A 25,116-nucleotide genomic window follows, 5' to 3' on the forward strand; every position below is an offset into this window, starting at 1 on the left:
CTTCAGTGTACAAAGAAATTGTTTTTTTCCTGGAAATTTGTATTTTCAAATGAAATTTGACTCCTTTGTAATGGTCATTCATCTTCAGTGATTGGATACATATTCTAGCAATGCTGCCATAGCTCAGGACACTGTAGAAAACTCAATTTTGAGGTTGTCATTAGAGGCTGTAGCCTCTTATGTGGAATTAGTGAGCAAAAATATGTTTTCAATAGAGAAAGAAAGAGTCTGAATGGAAATCACCACGACTTAACGCTGACACTGAGGAAGGCAGTATGCGTGGTCGGTGGAGCCACCGAGACTCTCAGTGCCAGCACCTTCTAGCTCTGTGACTTCCACTAAGTTACTTCACTCCTCTGAATGTCACCTTCCTCATCTGTGAAACAGCAGTAAGAGTAATGACCATGTGGGGTCGTTGGGGAATATGTACAGCGGCTGGCACATGGCAGATTCTTAAAAATTCATGTGTGTGTTTGTCAGAATCACATTCATTGGGATATATATCTGTTACTGTTCTGTTTGCTTGTGTGTGGGTTGGGGGAGCTCAATTAATAATTCCCCACCTCAGATGCCCTAAATATGAGTGATCTTTCTTTGGGCCTGCTGCTGTGCTTATTCCCTGCAGCCTTGCTCATGCCGCCGTCGGGGACAGTGGTTAAAACTCTTCTGTTTACTTTTTCAGGTTCTCTCTTTCTGCCTGACCGTCCTAAGCCGCAGATTTGAGTTCCAAGCTGATGCATTTGCCAAGAAACTTGGGAAAGCTAAAGACTTATATTCTGCTTTAATCAAACTAAACAAAGATAACTTGGGATTCCCTGTTTCGGACTGGCTTTTTTCAATGTGGCATTACTCTCACCCTCCACTACTGGAGAGGCTTCAAGCTTTGGAAAACTCAAAACAAGACTGAGGTGCCCAGGGTCTGCGGCTGAAGACATTTCTGATTATTTCTGTCCTGGCAGCATGTTCCAGCTCTTGATGTTTTTAAACTTTTTTTTTAAAAGGAAAATTATTAAGTACAGAAAAACCCAGATTTAAATACATTTACTATCTCATGTCAAAAAATGATTTTAATAATCCATTTCTTTAAAAAAAAAAAACACCAGAAGAAATTTTGAGGCTTAATGTTTTTAAAAGGCATGATTTTATCTTTAGCATCTAATTTACCATCAACTTTTAAAATTACTTGAGAAAATACAAAACTTGTTTTATTTTCACACTTATATGGAATCTGCATATAATGTGTTTAGGGGCATATGTTGAAAAGAGGAACACCTCCTCAGCATCCTCTGTGTGAGGCAGAGACAGTGGTCCCAAATCATTGTGCTCATACTTAAGTTGAGATTTCTTTTTGCTTTCATGCTATTGTGATCTAACGTGGCCAATCAATGTTTTAAATAAGGAAGAAAATAATCGGTAAGGCTGGTGTTAATTAAATGAAAGCAGTGAGGAATACGTTCTACTGTTCTACCAAATTTCTGGGTTCCCTCTCTTGCTTCACACTGATCAGGAGCTTCTAATACTACTTTGAAATTATAAATTATGTTTAGAATGTTTTAAATCACTGGGTTTTGTTTTTGTTTTTAGGAAAATATCAGTCTTTATCTTTATTTCTACAAGGTGGATATGATCCCGTTAGGGTAAACTAGTATTTTTCAGAACCTTCAGCTTTTTCCTCATTTATACTCTTTTATTCAAAAACAGTACATCCTTTCACTTAGCAGAAATTGCCCTATTGAACAGGTTTTGCTATTTTTAAAGTGCCAGAATGTGGAAAGAAGAAGAAAGGAAATGTTAAGAGACCTAAGGGTGAAATACTGATGTTTCTCTTAAGGTATTTCAGGAAAAAATATAGTTTTATATCTCTTTCAAAGACAGAAGAGATTTGGTTTTTATTTTTGTAATTTTTATCAGGAGGTCATAAGTACTATTTAATCAGGCCTGATTCCATTTTTGAAAATTACAGTTCTTGATATGCAGCTAATTTTTATTTTCAAAACAAGTATCATGAAAGATTTCCAGTTTTCAGAGCTGTGTGTTTGACTGCTTCAAATCTCTGTCCATTTTCTGAATGAGAACTGACTTTGCCTAGAGCTCCCACTCTCTGGTAGTGTTTCCCTTCTGGGCATTTATTCCAAAGTGGAATCAACTGCACTTTGGTATCTGGCCAGAAAGTCTTTTACTCAGCTCATACTAGGTAATGTCTTTACATGGAAATACAATAAAAATAAAGGTCTAGTTTAGTACTGCATTATTTATTTTCCTAAAGCTAAAGAGGAGCAGTCTTTTGCTTTTATCCAGCATCCTTTATCCATGAATTCACGCTGTGATAACTGCCTTTCCTTCCTTCTGTGCCTTTAAATACAAATTTCAGTTCTGCACAAGTGAAACATTAAAAATTGCCAATGCAGATTGATGGACTTTGTCTTTGATTTGACAAAATTGTGTGTCATTTGTGACCTAGATGTATGTTTATTACCCTGGAAGGGCTGAGGGCTAGTCATGAAGAGTAGGAAGCAGCACCCCCACCACTGAGTGACGTTAGCGCCACCCGTGCCTCAGCCGCTCCGGTCCTCCTCAGTGCCTTCCTCCTGCTTTGCTCCAGAGCACCGTGGGTTCTTGATGTTTCCTCAGAAGCTTCGGCTGGAAACCCTCCTCCATTTCTGTTAGCTCAGACGGTCCTGGGCCTGTCTGGTTTGCTCCACCTGCTTCCTTGGGCTCCTTTACCTGGGGCAGCCGTCACTAGCTAGTTAACAGGTGATTGTTTTGACCTAGTCCCCTCCAGTTTATGGATGGCACAGGCATAGGGATGGTGGACAGTACCGGTGGGTTCCCGAGGTATAATCCAATCAGGGGCAGGAGGAGAGAGGCCAGCCAAGGAAGTAGGAGGCCTTCTGTACCGATACTCGCTGCATGTGCAGGGGCAGGACAAAGCAGATCCAGGCCTCAGGTAAAATGGCATGACCTCAGTGTGTTGATCTCCGAATCGAAGGTAGAGTATACGCTGCTTTTGTCTATCTTGGCCCTTTGCAGAAGTCTGAGAGTTTCTAGTAAACCTTACCTCTGTTTAGGATAGGAATAGAGTTCCTAGGATTAAGTCAATAATTTTAGTTCCACTGATGGTGCCAGCTTGCCCTTGGCCTTTATAGTCTCACTGTCATCCTTAATCCTTTGTGTGGCATTCCCCTCCCCGAGGAAGCCTTTTTCCATTTGGTCTTCTTCATCAGTCCTTTGGATTCTTCTGCACATATATGCACTGTGTTGCTTTGACTGTTTTGAGTGTTTTCTCATCACTAGCAGGAAGTTTACTAAGTACTACCTGAGAGCCTTACGTTCTGTCCTAGGTGCTGTGCAAAGAAAACACGACTGAGCCTTCAGTTCTCCACATGTTACTTAGCAAATACCGAGTTCCTGCTCTGTACCAAGGTGTGTTCTCTCAGTGCTGGGGGATATGCTAGTAAATAGATGATAGAAGAATTATTCCCTCATGGAGTTTACATTCTAGTGTGGAGGAGATAGGCAATAGAATATGTATATAATAGATATTAAACAGTGATACATGTTTTGGAGGAAAAGGAGAGCCTTTTACAGGTGTGCGTATGTGTGGGGAGTGGGAGTTGCAATTATTTTTTTAAAGAATTTATTTAAAAATGTTTTAAAGATTTTTTTATAAAGGTATTTTGGAGAGAGCACACATGGCATGCAGGCAGAGGAAGGGACAGAAGAGAGAGAATTTCAAGCAGACTCCATAGTCGGCGTACAGCACAATGTGGAGCTCGATCTGACAACCCTGAGATCATGACCTGAGCTGAAACTAAGAATCAGATGCTTAATCGGATGCCAATCAAGCCCCCCTGGCACACCAGGAGTTGCAATTTAAAATACAGTGATCAGGGGCACCTGGGTGGCTCAGTGGGTTAAGCCACTGCCTTCAGCTCAGGTCATGATCTCAGGGTCCTGGGATCGAGTCCCGCATTGGGCTCTCTGCTCAGCAGGGAACCTGCTTCCTTCTCTCTCTCTCTGCCTGCCTCTCTGCCTACTTGTGATCTCTGTCAAATAAATAAATAAAATCTTTTAAAAAAAATAAATAAAATACAGTGATCATAAGATGTTGCTAGAGATAATGTCCAAACAAAGAAGACCTGATGGAAGTGAGTAGGTGATTTGCAGGAAGCAGGTATTTTGGGAAAGAGCATTCCAGGAAGAGGGAATAGCAAGTATAAAGGCTTGACAAGTAAGAGTGAATCTGGTGTGTTTGAGAAACCCCAGAAGGCCAGAGCAGCTGGGATGGAATGTACTAGACAGAAATAGTGGGAGATACAATCAGAGGTAGGGATGAGGCAAATTTTACAGGGTCTTGTAGGCCATTGTAAGAACTCCGGCTTTTCTTAGAATGCAGAGGAAAGCATCAAAGGGTTTGGGGCCAAGAAGTGATAGGATCTAATCTCTGTTTTAACAGGATCACTACGCTTGCTCTGTTGAGGAACGAGGGTGCCACCAGAGGACTAGTTAAGAGGCTCTCTGCAATACTTCTGGCAAGCACTAAAAATGGTGCCTGGGTTGTAGTCGGGGAGGTGGTGAGAAGTGGTTGGATTCTGGATGTATCTTCAAGGCTGAGCCAACAGGATTTGCTGATGGAGCAGATACGGGGCGTGAGGGAAAAAAAAAATAGAGGATGATTCCAGTGTACTTAGCCTCAGTAACTGAAAGCACAGAATTGCCAATAACTGCTGGGGAAGGTGGAAGGAGATGGGCATTCTGGAGGGGCAGGTGGGGACTCACACTGCGGACCGCTTAAGTTTGATTTGCCTACCAGACTCTCAGGGGAGATGTTGAGGAGGCGCTTGGAGAAATAGATTGATTTAAGAGGTGAAGTCTAGGTCAGGGACGTAGGGGTGGAATTTAAAGCCATGAAACTGAAGGAGATCACAAGAGGAGTGAGAGAACAAGAGTCCAAGGACAAGCCATGTAGCCTTCTGACCTTCGTGTACGGGGGAGATGAGAAGTCAGCAAAGCAGTCTGAGAAGGACAGTGTGGAAAGCTAGTAGCCAAATCAGACAACACTCTGTTCCCATAAAAGAGCAAAACTATGGGATGGTAGCAGTAGGTAGAAGTGGGGTTGAGAGAGTACTGTGTTTTTTAACATGATAGGTGGGGATAACACCTGTGTCACAGGGTTGCTGTGAGGGCAGAATGAGATCACGTTGGCAGGGTGCTTTAGCACGATATCTGATCATAAAAGCTCAGTAAGTGGGTAATAGTAATAGTCACTGTTAATAATTTAGCATAATTGCTATGATGCAAATAAGCACAAGTAGCAAAAAAAGTGCCTAACCGAGCTGACAGTTGGGAAGGAGGAGAGGCTCACCAAAGGACATGATCCAAGTTTTGAAAGAGAAGTAGGAATCCACTAAAAAAGGGCGGAAGTGGTATTCCAGGGAACAGCAGTTGTAAAAACATCAGAACATGGGGCATTTTAGGAATTGTAAGAAGTTAGATGAAATGAGCCTGCAGAGGAAGATGGGCCAGGCCCAAGGGGCATGTGTGCCATAATAAAGCAGATATTTTCCCAAATAATACTCGTTTAATAGGTATTAAGTTCCTGCTAAATACTGTATATCATTGAAGGCGCAGAGGATCCAGCAATCCAGCAGTGAGCAAAACAGACAAAAACACCCTGTCTTCATAGAGCCTACGTTCAAGCTGGGGAGACAGCAGTATTTGTGGAATAAAGGGATATTTGCTGAACAAATGAGTGAAAAGGAGAGATCAACCTGGTTTCACTAGATGGGGTGAAAGCCAAAGGAGTTAAAGATGACCCAGGTTTCAGGTCTGGGCACCTGGTAGATGGTAGAACTAGTTACTGAGATAGGGTATGGTGAAGAAGCGGTTTGGTGGCAGGGGAGTCTTCGGTTTGGGACAGGTTGCGTATGTCGTCTTTATCAGATAGGCTAGGCAAAGGGACATAGGACAGATTTCTCCTAATCCACCTAGAGCTAGACCCACTAGACTTTGTGACCTCATGGGTGACATGACAGGCCCAGAAACCAAAGCAGCTGGCTGTGTGGGTCCTTGTCCTGTGGATGAGAAACAAGGTCACCATTTATCCTGGGAATATCTCTGCCCTTCTGCAGATACTTAAGCTTAACCTCTGGTTAAGCACAGCCTCTCTGCTGCTCTGCTGTTCTTATGCAGTGCTTTACTTGGCAGAGGACCTCATCTGCGTCTGAGCCCATCGGGCTCCACCAGATCGATGCCCACTTCAGAAAGTGCCAAAATACCCAGCAGCCACCCCGAGACCCTGTGTGTCAGTAAAACACCAGAGCTCTGGCTGAAAGCCCTGGTCACTGTTGATTTTAGCAGCATGGGTTGGATGCTGGCCATTTGGGTTGGAAGATTAGTGATTTACTAAGTTACTTGAAACAAAATCCCAACTTCCAGGCTCCTGGAGCTCTGCCAGGGGCAAGTTTGGGACCTTGAGTCCTCACAGGCTACATGATGGAGGAGAAGCTGCTGAACCTTTGGAGGGAACTGGGCTGACTTGATGCAATGCTCTGTTAGGCATCCCGAATCCCCCTTTTCCTAATTGCAAACAGGGGAGTTGAGTTCCTACTTCATTTTTGTTACACTAGACTTTGTCTCTTGGTTCAGTTGGGGAGATTCCTTCTTGATGATGAAAGAAGTGCCATCTTGGAACATGCCTCAGCCTCACATAAGCTGAGACCAAATGCCAGGCGTCTTTTTGTTTGGTTTTGATTTCAGTTTTGAAACTTTTTTTATTTTCAGGTGCTTTTTCTGTTTGTGTGTGTGTGTGTGTGTGTGTGTGTGTGTGTACCCTTAAGTTCTTAGCAAGCTTTAATTATACCATACATGGTTCCCTGCTGTAGTCACCCTGTGATTAGCTCCTCACACCAGGTAGTTTTAGGTGCCGGGGAATGGAGCAGCAAACAAGGGACCAAATTGCTGCCCTACGGAGCTTCCATGATGTTGTTGAATAGTGACAAGTACAAAGGGGAGAGACTAAAGCCCGGGAAGGGAATCTGGGATATCAGGGTGGGGATGAGAAGGTCACTCCAGAGTGAAGACCTGCAGTGAGGACACTGGCAGGGAAGGGATTGTGGGGAAAAGCAATCCCAGCAGGGGCGTAACCTGTGTGAGGAGCTGCCCGGGCGCTGGCATGGCTGGAGTGCAGTGTAGACATGAGGTCAGAGAGGCTTAGCAGAGTCTTGTGCATCAGACTAAGGACATGGAATTTTCCTTGGGGAAATTCAGCCTCCAGGAAGTCTTAGAAAGGCTATCAGGCACTGGTACCTAGGAATCCTCAGCCCCCTTCAGCCCTTTTTGATGCCCGAGTCGTAGGAATGAGGTGTAACTCTGCCTAAGATTCAAAATCAAATCCTCCAGTGGACCTGATTTCTGAAAAGTTGCAGAGAAACCCACGGAAAGCCCAGGGCCAGCACTTGAGGACACCTCAAGGGGTACACTGGCTAAGTCCAAGGCTTCCCGCAGCGACGTGACTCCGCCTAGGAAGGGGGTCCCTCGTCCCCACCAGGTACAAATCGCCTCCCTGCTACTCCCACCCTCTTCCCTTCCTCCCCTGAGCCTGCTCCAGTAGCCACGGTGAAAGTGGGCCTCCTGGGGGACGTGGGGGGCGGCCTGGGATGCTGTGATACAAGATTTCTCCAAGCATTGAGACTGAGGCCACCTCTGCCTCAGCTTATCTTTCCTGTTTGTCCCTCAGTTGGGGTAAGGGGACTAAGATGTCACATGTGTTTGTGTGGGTGTGGGTGTGGGGGGCAGGGGAGGGACAACTGGGGGAGGAGTTCTTTGTCCTGCTGTTTGGAGAAGGGTGTCCCAGCCTGGGTGGGGACCTAGTGCCAAGTTTAAGGTGAGGTGTAGGAGAGCCTGGACTCCGTCAAATGGTTGGATCTTAGACTGGAGTCCTATGCCTTCAGGAGGGGCTGAGACCTGCAGAATGCTTCCTTTGGGAACAAATGCCCGAATCAGTAATAGGCGCATGAGGGCTGGTTACTCCCTGAATATGAAAAGTTCCCATCCTTGCATGAGTCCGAGGTGCCCATCCTCCATTGCCTGCCCCTCCTGCTGCTCCAAGCAGCTTTGATGGCCTACAAAGCTATGTGTGGGAGTGTGTGCAGAGGTACCCATCAGATCTGAGCCAGTCTCCCCTAGACGCCCCGAGTGAGTGTGGCGTGAATGCATGTCACTTCTGCTATCATCCAGGTCCCACAGACCTGCGAACCCCTGAAGGCAAAAACCAAGTCTTTGAGTCTTGCACAACCAGTTCCTCCCCAGGGCCAGCGTATGGTGCATGCTGGGTCTCAGGAGGACCTTCTGTGTGCTGGGCCCTGGCAAGACCCTGGGTGTGTCCTACTGGGACACAGCTGAGTTCCTGCGGAGCCATACCAAGGCTGTGAAGGGATCTGCCAAAGTTACACAGCAGGTCACATCCTGACTCCAGCCCAGGTCCTTCCCACAGACCTTCCTCAAAGGCAGCATGCTGTCCTCAAGCTCACAGTTCAGGGTGTGCCCAGAGGAAGGTACATGTCTCCCCTTGAGGAGCCCCTGACCATCCCGCCCAGACAATGGTGGCCCAGTGACAGCCCACCACCCTGGGTCCACCAGGATTGAAGCCCAGCAACTCCCATCCTAGTTTGTACCCAAGTCAGGGGCTTTTATTTACAGAAAGGCCGGGATGGATTCAGGGTGGGTGGGTGGGAGGGGGTCATGCCAGGAAGAGAAGGGGGATGGGTGTTTAAATACTCAGATGGGAGGGAGGCAGGGAGGAAGTAGTGGGGCTGGCTTCAGGACAGCCACCTCAGGGTAGTCACCCACCAGCAGTCACCCAGCAAGTCCAGGGGAAGGAGGTGGGATCAGCGACCGTCAGAGACCTCAGTACACCCACCCCAAAGAGGACGGCCACTGGAGGATGGCAAGATTAAGGAGACATTTGTTTTGGTAACTTCTGAGTTGGGCTCTGGGAAGGAAAGCCACCCATCCCTTGGAGCTGGGACTCTCCCGTGACACTTGCCCTGTCTGTTGGCCTCACCTTCTCATTTCAATGCCCTCCCTTCCCTTCCCCCAGATTCTAGAATTTCCTTTTTCTCAGAACCCCAGGGTCCAAGATGGAAGGTCCTGGGGAGGCTGGCTTCCTGGTCTGAGGGCTGGGATGCATGTCCACCCAGAGGGAACCCAGTCCTTTCCCCCCGGGATGCCCGCCAGGCTCTATCCTGGCCTCGTGCTCATGGCCCTTTGATGGATCCAGGTTCCGTGAGGCGTGCGGAGGCATAGGCTGAGGCTCCAAGGCAGGCTGCAGGCTCACAGAAGCCTGGCAGCCCCACGGGGCCTGGCAGGCCTGGCCGGCCTGCTTCTCCCGCAGCCCCTGGGGACCCTCGAGCTCCATCCTTGCCGTTGATTGCCTGGCCGGGCCGGCCAGGGAGTCCTGTAAAAGGGAGAAGACCAAGACATCAAGGCCTTCTCCTGTCTCAGCCATAGGATTCCAAGTCCCGTTTTTCAGGGCGGTGGGGACCGGATGAGATCGAGATTGAGGCCTAGACACAGGGTCTGAGAGTCGCATGACATTGTCCATCACTCCCAACTCCCATTCAGTGAGTTTGGGGAGCAAATGCCTTCTCATTTTCCTCCATGAAGCAGATTTTGGTGCAAGCCAGGAATTCCTCAGCATCTCAGTGCTCCAGTTCCCAGCCAGACCCCACCCAGTAATCCTTGGGTGCCTCAAAGGAACGCCAAAGCTGGAGGCATGGGACTGAGATGGCCAAGCAGGAGGCCTCCATGGCAGAGACCCAGGCATCTGCGGGTCAGGAATCCCAGAGCTGAGGGCCAGGGCTGCTAGGCAGGGTCAAAGTCTTACCTGGGATCCCCGGGGGCCCTGGCATCCCAGGGTGCCCGCGCCCCATCTCTCCCTGGTCACCCTTCTCTCCGCGCTTTCCTGTCAAGAAAGAAGCGGTCATTTTTCAGAACTGGAGAATGTTTTTTTCCTACTTTGGTTGCTATTTCATTTCTATTTCATACAGCAATTATTCCTGGTTTGTGCTAGTTTATACTAGGGGAAAGTTGGAAATGTCTGCAGTTAAATAAAGGAAGGTCCAGGCAGGATGGAAGGTGACAGCCAATCAAGGTCATTACAGGAAAGCATCTAATAATAACCATAGCATTTGCTATGTGCCAACTCTACATAAATTACCCCCACATGTAACCCTCAGCACAATGCTATGAGGTGGTTGTTATTAAATCCCCCATTTTACAGATGATAAATCTAAGGTTCAGGGAGATTATCAGGTAAATTGTCCAAGTCTACAAGGACAAAGTAGTAGAGTCTAGACAGATAGCTGTCTTGTGACTCGAGTTTGCTTGCTTCACTACATTGCTGACCTGCCTCTGGGCTTCCAGAGGCACAGAATGATGTTTATGGGGCACCACTAAGCAGATCTGTAACAAAACAACCCCCCCCCCCAAAAAAAACCCAGGTTATAAAATAATACATTCATTTCCATCAATTTGCTACTGAGAAAGCAAGCCCAGGAGTCACATAGGACTTCTGGAAAACTTTGCTGTGGGAATGGGGGAAAGTGTACCTCATCCTGAGACGGGGATGATGAAAGAGAAAACAAGAGGCGGAGCCATCAGTCCACATAACCCATAACCCAACCCAACCGGCCTTGGCCTAGTCCACACCGCCCAGCCCCCACTCCCACCACAGAACAGCACTCACCCTTGGGCCCTGTGTTGCCAATCTGACCCACGGCTCCCACGATGCCAGGGACACCCCGAGGGCCAGGGTGCCCATGGGGTCCCTGCTTGCCTGGATACCCAGGAGGCCCAGGGGGTCCTGGAGGACCCACCATCCCGACTGCACCCAGGGCCTCCCGCTTGGCACTCACAGCGACCTCTGCCAGTTGCTCTGGAGGAGGGGAGGGAGATGAGAGGTCTGTGGCATGGGGGTCAGCTCCGTTAAACAGAGCATCCCTAGGCCCAGCCCCTGGATGTGCAGAGGCAAAAGCTGTGTGTTTCATCTCCCCTTCCTCCACGGTCTGCAGAAAGATCCAGGGAGGCGGGAGATGTACAGAGGATCCCGGCCTCTCGAAGCAAAGCTGGAATGAGTACCCGGGCCTGCAGCCCCTTGGGCAAGACCACTCGGAGAAGCTGCTGAAGGGTGGCACTGCGCGGACTTGGATTGGGAAGAGGAGGGGTTGCCGCGCCCTCTCACCTTGCATCATCTTCATCATCACGGTCACAATGTGCTGGTCGCTGGCATCTCGACCCTGCGGGCGGACAAGGCCTTCCAGGAAGAAGCCCCTGGCTGGCCCCCCATGCTCCCACCAGAAGTCCATGCACCATCGGACTAAAATCCCTCCTGCCCCACCCCGCCCCCCCCCCCCCCCCCCGCCTGCCCGTTGTGGGGCCTGGAACCGGCCTCGGGGAAGCCAGCTGGCTCCAGAAACTCCCGGCCTTTGGGGGATCAGCAGGACCCGCAAAGGGATTCCCCCCATGGGCTCCCCGCTCGGCCGGGCCCACTCACCGCCACTCCCTGTCTTCCGGGCAGTCCGGGCAGGCCTCGGTCTCCAACCAGTCCTCGAGGGCCGGGGGGCCCGGGGTAGCCCTGCACCCCTGGGGCGCCCGCATCCCCGCTGGGGCCCGGGTAGCCGGGTTCTCCGCGGACTCCTTGCTGCGGAAGGGGGTTGGGGGTGGGGGGGTCCATAGCGGGGATGAGACCGCCTGTGCGGGGGAGTGGAGGTTGGCGGGGAGGGGGGTTGGCGGGGAGGGGGGTTGGCGGGGAGGGGAGCTGGTCAGAAACAGCGGCGGCGGGGGTAAGGAGAGGCTGCGGGACAGGGGCTGGACTCACCTGTCCCTTGGGCCCCGGCTCGCCAGACTCGCCCTGCAGACACAAGGCAGCTCTGTCACGACCCGCGGAAGCCCTGGGGTCCGCCCCCTGCCCCCGTCCCGCCGCCCGTCCCGGCGCAGCCGGCTCACCTTCTCGCCTTTCTCTCCCCGGAGGCCGGCCACCCCCGGGTCGCCCTGCAAAGGAAGCACAGCGAGTCAGGGTACCGGGGACCCCTGCCCGCCGCCGCCGCCCCACACGCCTCCCGGGATGTGGGTAAGGGAGGCGCTGGTACTCACCACGCTGCCGCGGGGTCCGGTCTTCCCTGGGGAGCCCTGCAGCAAGCGGGGAGTCAGGGGCTTGCTGAGTTCCCTTCTCCCCGGACCGCTGCCCACTGGGGTTCCCGCAAACCCCGGTCCTGGCCACACCCCTCTGCAGCTCCGCCTCGCTCCCGCAGGGCTGCGCGGACCCGCTCTAGCCCTGGAGGGCTCAGGAAGTACCTACCAGCCCCATGCCCTCTCTCCCCCCCCCCCCCCCCCCACCCCGCTCTCAGGACTTGGGGCTTCTTTTCAGGTATTTTCCAACCCCGTTTGGTACCTTGTCTCCCTTGATGCCTGGCAAGCCTTGGGGCCCTGGAATTCCGGGGGGGCCTTGCTCCCCTTTGGGTCCCTGAGGAGAAAAGAATCCAGAGCAGGAAATCAAATGAGGTGCCCAGACCTGCTCCCCACTGCCCCTCACAGCTGGCCTCCACTAACCTGCCGTCCTTGAGGGCCTGGCTGCCCCACAGGCCCTCTCTCACCCTGGTCACCCTGAAACAGAAAGAAAAGGATGATCCAAGGACTTTCAGCAGGGGCACCCCCCTCCTCCACTCCCTCTCCAGCCCCCAGCCCCTGCTGGCCAGGATGCCCTCCATTCCTGTCCTCCCAGCACGGAGGTCCCTTGCTCCACTTCACAGACCAGCAGACTGGGGCCTTTGTGGGAAGGCCTCACATAGGCTGGGCAGGACTAGGCAGGTGCTGGAGCCATTGAGGGGACCCAGATCCTGGGTCTAGTAGTGCCAACTGCTGCAAAGGCCCCTGGGGGAGGGGGAACCACTGTTACCTTCTGCCCTATGATGCCTCGGGGTCCGATTTCTCCTTGAGGTCCTGGCTCTCCCTGAGGGACAGAAATTGGGAAAGAGCAATAGGCCTGGTGCCCCGCCCCCCACCACCGCCATGGAACCTGCTGGGTTCCACGGCAGCCTAACTAACCCCGTATCCAACCTGGGTCTCAGCTAACTCACTTCCTCAGGGAAGCCATCCCTTATCCCCTGTTCTTAGGGTCCCCGTACTTTTCCTTCAGTAGGACCCCACACAGTTGTAGTCAGTCATCATGTGATCATATATTTAAGATCTTTTTCACCAAACTGAAAGCTCTGTCTGAGTAGGAGACTATCTCAGCATCTAAAATGTTGCGGGGATTTGGTGAATGTTTATGGAAAGAATGAATGAATGAATGACTCTGCTGGATTCTTCGCCCCAGTCAGCTTGGCTATCTGAACAGATCATGCCCATACGGGGCAGAAGCAATCCCCACCATCACTGCATTGTACATAGAGAAACAAAGACCCGGAGAGGAAAAGGGAGTGTCCCCGGATCAGTGGGTCAGTGGGTCAGTGGCACAACCCAGACTAGCTTCCTGATCACCCCCAAAACTAGGGCTTCACCCACACTCTCACTCAGGTCCCCATGCTGGTGCAGGGTCTTCAGGCCTGGGAGGGAGACCAAAGCAAAAGCCTGTGTCAGGGGAAGGACACTTACCTCCTTCCCAGGAGGACCAGAGAATCCAGGGAGGCCCTGCTGGCCTGGTTCACCCTGCAGGAAAACACAGGTTTAAGGTGAGTCTGGGGGAGGGAGCAGGGACAGTCAAGCCCTTGACCTTGGAGAAGGCTGTTCAACCCTAAACAGAATCTAGAACCACATGACTTGGGTAGAAAGTATTCTTGGTCAGGTCCATGCCATCCTGTCTCCACAGAGGTTGGGGGGAAGCAGCAGGAGGGAGGTGGTTAGGCCCAAGGGATTTGTGTCCAGGCCATGCCTTTGAACCTGGGGTGAGGCCCGGGTCTTGCAGTCTTTTAGCCATTACCCCTGGACCCTGCCTGCAGGCTCCCTTGCTGATATGAAGCCAAATCTGTCCCCAGCTTGGAGTCACCTTACCTTGTCTCCTGGACCTCCTTTTGTCCCGGGCTGGCCCGGCACACCCTGGAGAAAGAAGTTGATATCAGTTTCTCCCCCGGCATTGGGGAGCCCCAGGCACCTGCTGCTTTACCTTCCACCCCCAATCCAGATTCCCCCTCTTCTTCAGCGCTGGCTTGTTGAAACCAAACAGCAGAAGGCCCAGCCATGGCATCACAAACTTGACCATGCCCTGAGCCCTGTGTATACGGGAGCCTATACATACATATAGTCTGTGGGGCGAAGAGGAATACCCCGCGCTCACAGGCACATGCGATATGGGAACATGGTCTGCACCTGGGTGTGATATCTGGCTTTGGCCTCAATACCCCCAGCAGGGAGGGAGGGGGGCTCCCACGGACTGGGCTCCCAGAAGGTGTGCAATGGAGGTGGAAGGCCGAGAGAGATGGGGAAGGGCATTCCAGGCAGAGGCACCGCAAAGGCCTGAAGGCATGGGGGTAGAAAAGGCAAGGCCGTGTGGAGAAAGGAGAGGACACAGAGGCACAGTGGCTGATGAGGATGGAAGGCTAGGGTGGGGTCAGATTGTGGTGGTCCTTGAATGTGAAGATGAGCTGTGAGGACAAGCATTGTGGTTTGGGGACTCAGTAACTACTTCTTGGATGACTGGATGGAATGACTCTCCTGGAGGCAAAGAGGGCCATGGAAGGTACTGGAGCAGGAAGCAGCCAACATGGAGAACTAGAAGGGTCCAGGAGAAGGCTGGAGCAACTGTCCAAATGAAGAGGCCTAAGCTAGGCCAGAGGCCACAGAGGTGGTGATGAGGCCTGGGCTGGGTAGGGACAAGGGACGACAGCAAGGACCCTGGGTTTGTGGATTTCCGCCTCATCAGCCACTCATCCCACCATGGGGAAGTGGGCAACATGGAGGAGGAGAAGCAAGTTGCCCATGGGGCAGCCCCCGGTGCTCCACCCCACACTCACCGCTAGGCCCTGGTGGCCTTGGTTTCCCGGCCGCCCCGCCTGTCCTGCACTGCCCTGGGAAAGACAGAGAACCAGAGGCACAAGTGAAAGCTCCAGCTAGAGAGCCCATGGCTTCAACCCAAGTGCAAGTAGGGAAACTGAGGCCCAGAGGTGAGGAGGGATGTGTCAGTGACACACTTGAGGATCTCAGTCTCCTAGGTTTCTGGGATCCGTGTGATGAGACTCAGGGCCTGAGCCGGGAGGGGCCCTGACCCTCCGCGACCAACCAGCAGTCTCCACACCTACCTTCATGCCAGGTGTGCCTGGGGTCCCGTCCTTGCCGTCGATGCCTGGAGGGCCCTGCTCAGAAGAAAAGTTAAAGGGAGACTCACAGTGAGGAGATGCCTGGGGTCAGGCTGCCCAGCCGTATCCCTCTGTGACAGCTGCTGTGTGCAGGTCAGAAGTGGGTCTGGTTATCTCGAGAACCCCCACCAGCCAACTGGGAGAAGGGAGCAGAAAAGGGAAGAGGATTTTGGGGAATGGACCACAGTCCTTCCTCTGTGTGGGTGATAGGTGTTCCAGATGGCCACAAGCTTCCCCAAACCTCTACTACATCACCACATGCCCTATTTACAGGTGAAAGAAGTAAGGCACAGCAAGAGGACATTTCCCAAGGTCATAGAGCAGCCCGCCTGCAAAAGAGTTCAGTCTACAGTCCCAGGCTCCTCATCCTCTAAGAGCTTGGACAGAGCTGACCCTGCTCTTTGTCTGGATAGGCCCAGGCCACTTACAGTTGCTCCCTTTGGGCCCGTTATTCCCTGGGGTCCTTGAACACCTTGGCTGCCCTGCAAAGTAGATAGAAATGAGGTCACCTTCAGGATGCTGAACCCCCATTTGCCTGTTCAGAGAGGGAAGCAGCTGAAAAGAGTGACCTCCAGGTCCCAGGATCCCTCTTGGAATAACCCACACTGTGCAGGGGCTGGAGGAGAGAGGCCTGGGAGGGAGTCGAGGTCAGTGCTGAGCTGATGGACCTGGGCCTGGGCCAGGCTGGGCAGTGCAGGGGAAGAATCCAGTGCTCACTGAGACCTCCCTCACCTGAGCTCTGAGCACCACTTATTGAAGAAATACAACAACTAAATACAATGCGTGGACTTTGTTTGGGTCTTGATTTGAACAAGAACCATGAAAAGACATTTTTGAGGTACCTGGGAAACACGGGATACAGACTGGTTATTTGTTGATATTAAGGAATCATTGATAATGTTGTTGGTATGATAATAAAGATACTGGCATTATAGGAGGAAAAGTCCTTGTTTTTAAGAGAGGCATACAGAAGTATTTAGGGATAAATGACATGATATTAAGGAATTTGCTTGAAAATATGAGCAACAGTGGTGGCAAAATGTCAATTTGGGGAGACAAGAATATGGAGGTTCATTATATAAATCTCTACTTTTAAGTATGTTAAAAAGTTCCATAATAAATAAAAAGGCTACTTTCTGCTCAATTTTTCTATAAACTCAAAACTTCTCAGGAATGAAGTATATTAATTAAAAAAAAAAGTTAAGAGAATTGGGATGTGGACCAAATCCCATTAGCCCCATGGCTGATTCGCTGGAATTTCATTGTCTGGTTGCTACGAGCTTGGGACGGGATCCCATGGCTTCTCCCAAAGTGAGTTTGATCAGCACAGGCTGGGCTTGCAGGAGTGGGGGCTGGTGGGGTGACTGGGCCCCTAGCACAGAGGCTCCTGCCCCACACTGGTCACTCACCTGCACAGACACACAGAGTAATGCTCGCACACACACTCATGCAGCCACACAGACACAGAGTAGCACAGACTCGCACACATGCAGCCTCAAAGACACACAGGCTAATGCACGCACCCACTCACACATGAGCCCTGCGGGGGAGCTGAGCCTCTCCCAGGACTCTCTAGGGCCCCTGACTGGACAAGGGGTTGCTGAGTACTTACCACATCGCCCTTCTCCCCTGCTCGGCCTGGTGGCCCCCGTGGACCTTCCTCACCCTGGCAAGAAGGACAAACGAATTTAGATCACATGGGCTCCGGGGAGCCACATTCCCTTTGCAGCCCCAGGAGCTCCAGCAGGAGGAGGTATGTGTGCAGGAGCAAGAGGATACTTACTGGTGACCCAGAGGCACCAATGGAGCCCACCATGCCTTTGTACCCACGAGGACCCTGGGGAGAGGAAAGGGTCACAGTCAGTCCAGGCTTGACCCCAGAGGCCAGAGCGCTGGTCGTGACAACCCTTGCATTCCATGCCCTACTTACTTACCGTCTCTCCTTTGGGTCCCTCCATGCCCGGGTAGCCCCTGATGCCCTGGGGACCCTGTCAAGACAGAAGAATGACAGCAATGGCAATTTCAAGGCCCACTTCACCATATCTTCTTTGATCCCCACCCCTGATCTTCACAATGCCCCTAGGAGGCAGGCAGCATAGTCCTTATCTCAGAGAGGGGATCCTGAGGCTCAGCAATGGGGGAGGGGCTCACCAGGGTCACTCGGGTGGGGGGGGCAGTGGTAAAGCCAGGGCCTTGGTTGGGTCTTCTGGCTGAAAGCCTTAGTTCCCTCCCCACCGGGAGACATGCCAACTGGACACAGGTGTTTCTTCTACAGGTTGGAGGCCAGACCCTGGGAATGGCTCCACTAAGATCTCCTGGGATGGAGAGGGGAGGGCCGGGGGGAAGTGTTCCTTACCGGCGGTCCAGGGATGCCTTGCTCTCCGGAGGCACCCACATCTCCTTTGGGACCCTATGGGGCGGGAATGAGTGATCAGACAGGCAGGCAGATGGAGAGACAAACATACAGACAACCAAAGATACTGTCCCCTTCCCAGAGAAAGCAGACAGGAAGGACCCTAGAACCCATGTAGGCCCTTGGGTTCTAGGGGACAGAAAGGACATTTGCCTGGGGCAAAAGGACCTGGAACATAGGCCTCCTGCCTCTCAGCTCAAAGCTCAGTCCCCAGAGACTCACAGGGGAAGGAGAAGGGAGGAAGAAGGGAAGGCAGGCTCTGGTTAGGTCCTCTTCCTACACACTCACCGGCTTCCCCTGGCGGCCAGGATCTCCCAGAACCCCACGTTTGCCAGGATGCCCCTGGAGGGAAGGAGGGAAGTCCATGTGGGGTCCCCTCCCAAACACCTGCTCTGCCCCCCACAAAGACCAAACACCTGCTCTGCCCCCCACAAAGACTCGCGCCAGTGGCTTACCTTCACTCCCTGCAGCCCTGGGGGGCCTTTCACCCCCGCCGGACAGTTGGTTGGACACTGGAAAGAAAATCCCACCGGGTTCTGTGCTCACCGGCCTGCTCAGGTCGGCTGGGCAGTGCTGCCCCAGCTTGCCAACTCCCAGATCTTCCTCTCACCCGACTTGGTGGAACCTCTGTGCCGCAGCCCCTCCGCAGCGCCCCGACTCTACCTCGGAAGAGGACCCACCCCTTCCTCCCATGAGCCCCGCCCCACAGCCTCCTCACCAAGAATTCCGCGCTGCCTTCCAGGCCCTGGATGGTTCCAGGTCGGCCCTGAGAGGAGATGTATGAAGATGGAGCCCGACCCGAATCTTCCCACCCCGGGTTTGTGCCAGAGACCCTTGTTCTTACCCACGTGGGAAGTTTGAGGACACTTACCGGTTTGCCGGGTGGCCCCGGGGGCCCCGATGGCCCCTCTGGCCCAGGATCCCCCTGGAAGCAAGAGGGGCCAAATCATATTCCCACCTGGCTCTGCCATTCCCGCATTCTCCCTTCCCCATCTTCCATCCACCCCCCACCCCCAGGTCCCTGCTAACCCTATCCTCCAGGACACTTTCTGTGATCTGGGATGGCCCCAGCCCTTGGTTTCCCTGAAAGACCTAGAGGCCTGTGGGCTCAGCAGGAGGGGGTTCTGCCCCAGACCTAGAAGACCCCTCTGCTGGCCAGAAGGAGGCCCAGGAGCTACTGGCGAGACTACCCAGCTTGCCAGCTTGGAGTTAAAGGGCAGGAGGCGGAGTGAGCAGAGGGATGGCTGGGGCTCACCTTAGGGCCTGTGACTCCAATCTCGCCTGGGAGGCCAACAGGTCCGGGTGGCCCCTAAGAGCAGAGGCATCACTGGCCAGGCTGCCTCGGAGGGTTAGCCCACCCCGACACAACGATAAGCCCCTTCCCCACTTTTACTTTGCACCCAAGACCAGAGAACCCCAGGGCCTGCAGACAGGACGTGTGTGGCTGGCCCAGAGTTCTCGGGCACGTCTGCCCATTCCTGACACCATCACAGTGTGCTGGCCCCTCCCCTGGATGGCCAGTCCCCCCAAAGCACTTCTGTTTCCTTCCCCAAGAGTCCCAGGGGCCCTGCCCTATCCAAGAGGACTTACAGGAGGTCCAGCAAAGCCAGGGCCCTGGAACAGAAGGAAAGGAGATTAGGTTCATGGCTCCTTCTGCAAGTCCCCCTGCCCCCCCACCCCCCCCCACCCCCGCCAAGGGTTCCTTGAAATCCTTGCAGATTACACTCACTGGTAGACCAGGGGGACCTGGGAGACCGGGCTGGCCCTGAAAGAGCAATGGGAGAGGTTCAGAGGCTGGGGTCTCCTGTGTCCCCCCTCCTCTTAACTATAGACCCTCCCTAAGACTGCCCAAGCCAAGCCCCCAGCAGGCCACTAACCTTGACTCCAGGGATCCCCATGGGGCCAGGCTCCCCCTTGGCTCCAGTTAGACCCTGAGGAAGAAGAAGAAGGTAGATCAGTGAAGGGCAAACCTGACCCCTGAAACATGGGACAAGCCAGGGCCTGAGATCACTCCTGGGTGGGACCAAGCTGCCTTTTACCCCACTCCATGAAGGACGAGGGGCCTCAACACCTTGTTTTCTCTTCCCCCCGTTCCCACAGCAACTCTGGGAGGCAAGCAGGCAGAACGATTACCCTTTTTCAAAAGATGAGAAACCAAGGCCCAAAGATTTATCTGCATAGGCTTCACACCTCCCAGTTTAGGAGCCTGGAAGACCTAGATGTAGATCTGGATGGGCCATTTCTTGACATCTGCCCTTGGCAACGTTTCCTGAACCTTATTGTTCACATCTGCAGAATGGGTTAATCATGTTCACCTGTCTGCATACATGTGAGAACCATTGTGCTAGTGGAAGGCCATGTTTTGTTTTGTTTTGTTTTTTAAAGATTTTATTTATTTATTTGATAGAGAGAGATTTATTAGGCAGAGAGACAGGCGGTGGGGGGGGGGGAGCAGGGTCCCTGCTGAGCAGAGAGCCCGATGCAGGGCTCGATCCCAGGACCCCGAGATCATGACCTGAGCCGAAGGCAGAGGCTTAACCCACTGAACCACCCAGATGCCCAAGGCCATGTACTTTTTAATTTTTGCAGGGTTGGGAAAATCTGGAGAGGCCATGGGGCTGCTCATAGCCCCTGTGACCCCTCTTGAGACAGCAGGACAAAGGCACTTCATGGGATCTCTTTTCCCTCCCATCTTTTAGTGATGGACCCAAGTGTATTCCTCAATCAGATGACTGTCCCAACGGTCCTGGCTGTGTCCAGAAGCTCATGACCTTGGAGCCCCTGGGAATTCTGTGGTATCAGCCAATAATCTTCCTTTCCTGAGTTGCTCCTGGGGCTGCGAGGGGGCAGGGTAAGGCAGGGAAGGGGGAAAGAAAGGCCAGCTCCATCCGACTAAATCGGCTACAGGTGAACAGAAACCCCTCTTTGGGCCCCCATGTGCCCATGACTCATGCTTCTGGGGTAGCCCTGAAGTCATGGGTCATAAAAAGGTGAAGGGAACTCATAGCTCTACAGTCTCCATCCTGCTTTCCTGCTCTGAACAGGAGAGCAGGGAAGATGCCTGAATGGGGCTCTGGAAGTCAGTGAGTGGAGCCCAAACCTGCTTTATTTATTTATTTATTTATTTAGTAAAAGTTTTATTTATTTATTTGACAGAGAGAGATCATAAGTAGGCAGAGAGGCAGGCAGAGAGGTGGGCACTGAGCTCCCTGCTGAGCAGAGAGCTCAGTGTGGGGCTTGATCCCAGGACCCTGAGATCATGACCCGGAGCCAAAGGCAGAGGCTTTAACCCACTGAGCCACATAGGCGCCCCCCAAACGTGCTTTAGCCGACACTCAGGTACTCACATCAATCCCAGGCTTCCCGTCAGGCCCATCTGGCCCCGCTTTGCCAGGCTCTCCCTTAGGTCCCTTAAAGACAGAGGTGGGCCACATATCAGCCAGAGGAGGCCAAGAACTGGAAGGGTCAAAGGTCAAAGGTGAAAAAGCACTCACCGGAGGGCCAGCTTTCCCCGGGGGCCCCTTGTCACCCTGAAAGATACAAGTTGGTCAGCCTGCTGTGGCTCGTGCTACGGCCAATGAACACATATAGGCCCTGGCTCTTCCCACATGCTGCTCTCCTCACCCTCTTTTCTTCTGCCCGGGTCCCCTCAGCCTTGCTTTTTTCTTTTCTTTTTTTTTTTTTTAATTTAAAAAAAATTTAATACCTTCCTTTCCCTCAAAACAAAAACAAAAAACAAACAAAACTAAAAAACCCCCAATCCTAGGTGGATTGAGACCACCTGCAGCCAGGTTGGAGAGGAGGTTGTCCACAGGCTTGCGGGTTACAGGCACACAGGTGTTGCTGAGGTGCCAGTGACAGGCCTGCAGAGAGGGCTGCCGGCTCCAAGTTACCTCAGAGAGTAGGTGCCTCTTGGATTTGGTCAAATGTGGGAGAAATTTGGGACTTTCAGAAAAACATGAAGGGGAGGAGAGCTGGGTGGGCAGCCCCTCTTTTTTGGATTGGGGTCAGGAAAAGAAAAGATGGGGGCAAAGACAAGGACCGAGAGGGCCTGCGCAGGGGGCCGACTCAGTGTGTTCCCAAGGCAGGCAGGACGTCCTCCAGCGACAAAGGACTCATGGTGGCAGATAGACATGGCCTGTGGAGTCCCAGTCCACCGCAGAGAGGCCTTCTAGCCGTCCAGGGTCTGCAACAGCCAGAGAGCCTGGCCGGGACCCAGCGCCCTGTGTTGGGGGGGAAGGGGGGCCCGCACCAGGTTAAATAGAAGTCTGTCCAGACGGGTAAACATGGAGCTGGCCTCCCGGGGGAGCCTCCTGAATGAGGCATTTAACCCTCCCCATGCTAGGGAGAGCAGGGAACAAGGCCTGCTGGTTCTAAATCGGGGAGAAAAATGCAAAGGGAGAGACAGGAGTCTAGCCTCGGCTGGTCAGCGGTCTGACCAAGGCTTCCAAGCCACCCTGAAGAAGCATCCGGATGTGCCAGGGGGCAGAGCGAGATGTTAAGGCGTCTCCCGTCCCAAAAAAGACGGGAGAGTAGGGGTGGCGGATAAGGGATCGCTGGGAGCTCCGGCGGGCAGACGGTAACAGCAGCTCCTTGTCCGCGGGCGGCTATAACGGGCTCCAGGCTCCCCATCTCAGGGCTGGTTTGAGGTTTTCCAAGAACAAACGGGCTCCTTGTGGCGCAGGCCAGCGCCGCCTACTCACCACAGGGGGGCGCTGCATCTGCAGGCACCGACCCCACCGCCGGGGCTTCCAGCCCCCCACCCCCACCCCCGGGCTCACAAAGTTTCCCTTTGTCCGCAGCTTCCCTCCCCCTCCCGTCCCAGGTTAGAGACTCACGTCGATGCCGTCAGATCCAGGCACTCCCGGCGGCCCTGGGGGGCCCGGGGGCCCCGGTTCTCCGGGCGGACCTCTCTGAAAACACACACAGGGGTGCAGCCCTCAGACTGTGCAGGGAGCCGGGCGTCCCAGCAGTGAGCCTCTCCGGGAAAAAGCTGCGTCCTTCTTTGAACTGAGAACCTGCTGTATCCCGCACTGTGCACCCCGAAGTATATTCATCTTACGGAATGCTCAGAACCGGGGGTGCGGATACTAGGACGAGCCCCAGTTTGCAGTTGAGGACACAAGCTCAGAAAGATTAGGAATGATCGCGGAGAGTAAGCGGTGGAGCCGGGACTCCGGGCTGGGGCCGCCCGCCTCCTTCCACGGGACCTCTTGCCCTCGCGCCGTGCGGTGGGGAAGAGATGGAGATGCTGATGGCGCAAGGAGTCACGGCTGGCAGGGGAGGCGGTGCCCAGCAGACGGTTGGCTCCAATCAAGGGTTGCTCGTGTTATTTTTTTTAGGTGAAAAACAGGTACCCCTCCCCAGTGCGGGTAAACCCGAAAGGAAAGGGGGGGAGGCGCAGGGAGAGGGGACGTAGGGAAGGGAAGTGTGTTCTCCCTTCCCCTCAGAGCACCCCTCTCCCAGCACCGTTCCTCCGTCCTCCCCTGGATTGTCCTCTAGCGGGGACCAGCCCGACCCAGGCAGGGGGTCTGCGCCCGCCAGGTGCCCTCGCCCTCCTGGGCGAGAAGTGCCAGCCTGGAGCCCGCGCCCAGCCCCGTCGTGCCCCCGGCCCATTAGGCCCCCCAACCCCCCCGACGACTCTCGGCAGCGCGACTGGGGCGGGAGCCGGAGCGGGGCCTAGGGGCAGCAGCCCGGCCCAAGCGGCGTCTGGCTGGAGCCGGCGCCCCCCGAGAGGAGGCGGGGCGGAGGCTCCGGAGCCCCGTGAATGGGCACCATTGTCTCCCCCGCCACCTGGGCTCTCGGGGCTGCCAGGACCGGGCTCCATCCAGCTCCTGGCCACGCTGCGTGTCCCAGGCTGGGCCGAGCGTCGGCGGACAGGGTCCCTCCGGCTCCCCCGCTCGTCTGCCTCCTTTCGCGGCACCGGGGCGCGCCCTGCATGCGCACCCAGGGAGGGGACGGGCGCTTCGGGGCTGCGCCCAGCCGGGGTCGGGGGGTGCCTGCCAGGCGAGCGGGGAGACAGGCCGAGCCCTTCACCAGCCTTCCTGGGTCCCTCACCCTAAACCCCACTCCCCGCACCCCGGCTCCCGCGCAGGGACGGCCGCGGGACTTACCATCTGCGCCAGGGCGAGCCCGAGCACCTGGAGGAGCAGCAGGAGGCTGCGGGGGGCGGCCGCGGCGGCCATGGCGGGCAGCAGGGTCGCGGAGGACGGGTGCCCAGGTCCACGCTCGTACCGGCCCTCAGAGGCTCCCGGCGCGGCGGCGCTGGCTGCTCTCCGACTGGGCAGGCCGGGCGGCCGGAATATGCGGCAGGGCGGGGCGCGGCGGGGGCCGCGGGGTCTGTCACCTGAGAGCGCCAGGGGAGGAGGGCCGGAGGTGGGCGGCCGGCGCCCTGCGCCCAGCTCCGCCCCGCTCCCTCCCGCCGCCGGCGCCCACCCTCTGAGGTCCGAGGAGCCGCCGGGGCGCAGGACTGAGACCGTGGTCCGGTTTCTCTGGGAGGAGGCGCAGGGCCGTCCGAGGTCTCCCTCCAGCCTGACCTCCAGGGCCCGGCACCTTCCCGCTGACCCGCAGCCCGCGCCCGATCACTTGAGCCGTCCTCAGCCACTTCTGCCCGAGAGCCCCGGCCTGGGTCCGTCGTCTCTCCTCCAGGGCCCAGGCGTCCGAGAGCGAGTCTTCGGTCCTGCAGACCTTGGAGCAGAGGCCTCCACCCACCTCGCCCAATTCCACAGACCATCAGGCCTCTTCCGTGTGAAAACCCACGCAAGCCCTTCCTGGATCGGCCATCCCGGGAACACCCCCATCCACCTCTTCCTTCTTGCTTCACCGCCAACTCCATAGCGGAGTTGTCTGTGCCCTACCTCCAAACTCCCTCATCTCCCTCTCTCCTCCCTGCTTCCCCCAGGCTGGGATTTCAGTCTTCTTGGAGGCCACCGGTGAGGCCCAGCCCCTCTTCAGTGCCCCCTGAAGCACTGTGTTTTCGTTGCTCCTGGAGCTGCCCTTGGCCATTCTCTCCGTGAAGCCTTCCCTGCCCAGGCCCCCACGGTCCAGCCCTCCTCCTTCTCCTGTCGCTTCACGGAAGCTTCTTTAGGCCCGGGAGTCTCTAAGGGCCTGGTTTTCTCTCGCGGGGCTCGGGGTGTGTGTGTGACCTTCATGAAACCACCATCCCCCTATTCAGAGTTTCCAAAGCTCACCTGCCCAGCATCTCCTCTCTCCCAGTCTCTAAGAATTCCTTTTCACTCACTTAAGCGATATTGGTAAAGTGCTTTGGAATCTGTCACTAAGACCACAGGCACCTAAAACTGGATAGTGTCTGTTTCCTCCTCTGTAAAAGGGGATAATGATAGTCCCCACCTT

At 54.2% G+C, this 25,116-nt stretch overlaps 2 protein-coding genes across 4 annotated transcripts in view; one reads left to right on the top strand and one right to left on the bottom strand.

The window, feature by feature from the left end:
- ZMPSTE24 (zinc metallopeptidase STE24) overlaps window positions 1-2,409 on the top strand; it is a 42,315-nt gene extending 39,906 nt beyond the window's left edge. For both annotated transcript variants that reach the window (XM_059374264.1, XM_059374263.1), the window contains one exon: window positions 683-2,409. In XM_059374264.1, the coding sequence (XP_059230247.1) occupies window positions 683-907 (225 nt within the window). In that variant the 3' untranslated portion in view covers window positions 908-2,409. The remainder of the gene's footprint in view (window positions 1-682) is intronic.
- A 6,268-nt stretch (window positions 2,410-8,677) lies between these two features.
- COL9A2 (collagen type IX alpha 2 chain) lies at window positions 8,678-24,517 on the bottom strand. 2 transcript variants are annotated; one of them, XM_059374281.1, is made up of 33 exons: window positions 24,199-24,517; window positions 23,877-24,109; window positions 22,602-22,676; window positions 21,258-21,293; window positions 21,111-21,173; window positions 19,641-19,694; window positions 19,493-19,528; window positions 19,354-19,377; window positions 19,019-19,072; window positions 18,635-18,688; window positions 18,482-18,529; window positions 18,219-18,275; window positions 18,052-18,105; window positions 17,707-17,760; window positions 17,285-17,338; window positions 17,134-17,187; window positions 16,963-17,016; window positions 15,779-15,832; window positions 15,294-15,347; window positions 15,009-15,062; window positions 14,050-14,094; window positions 13,654-13,707; window positions 12,956-13,009; window positions 12,610-12,663; window positions 12,452-12,523; window positions 12,154-12,189; window positions 12,007-12,051; window positions 11,879-11,911; window positions 11,555-11,701; window positions 11,243-11,297; window positions 10,748-10,936; window positions 9,887-9,964; window positions 8,678-9,457 (listed from the first exon to the last, which is right to left on the bottom strand). In XM_059374281.1, exons 1-33 carry the CDS (start codon window positions 24,494-24,496, stop codon window positions 9,258-9,260), a joined length of 2,526 nt encoding a protein of 841 aa, XP_059230264.1. In that variant the 5' UTR covers window positions 24,497-24,517; the 3' UTR covers window positions 8,678-9,257. The 2 variants fall into 2 exon arrangements, with proteins under 2 accessions (XP_059230264.1, XP_059230265.1); XM_059374282.1 differs by lacking the exon at window positions 18,482-18,529.
- Window positions 24,518-25,116: the final 599 nt, after the last annotated feature.

This window comes from Mustela nigripes, chromosome 14 (assembly GCF_022355385.1).
Source record: "Mustela nigripes isolate SB6536 chromosome 14, MUSNIG.SB6536, whole genome shotgun sequence".
NCBI lineage: Eukaryota > Metazoa > Chordata > Mammalia > Carnivora > Mustelidae > Mustela > Mustela nigripes.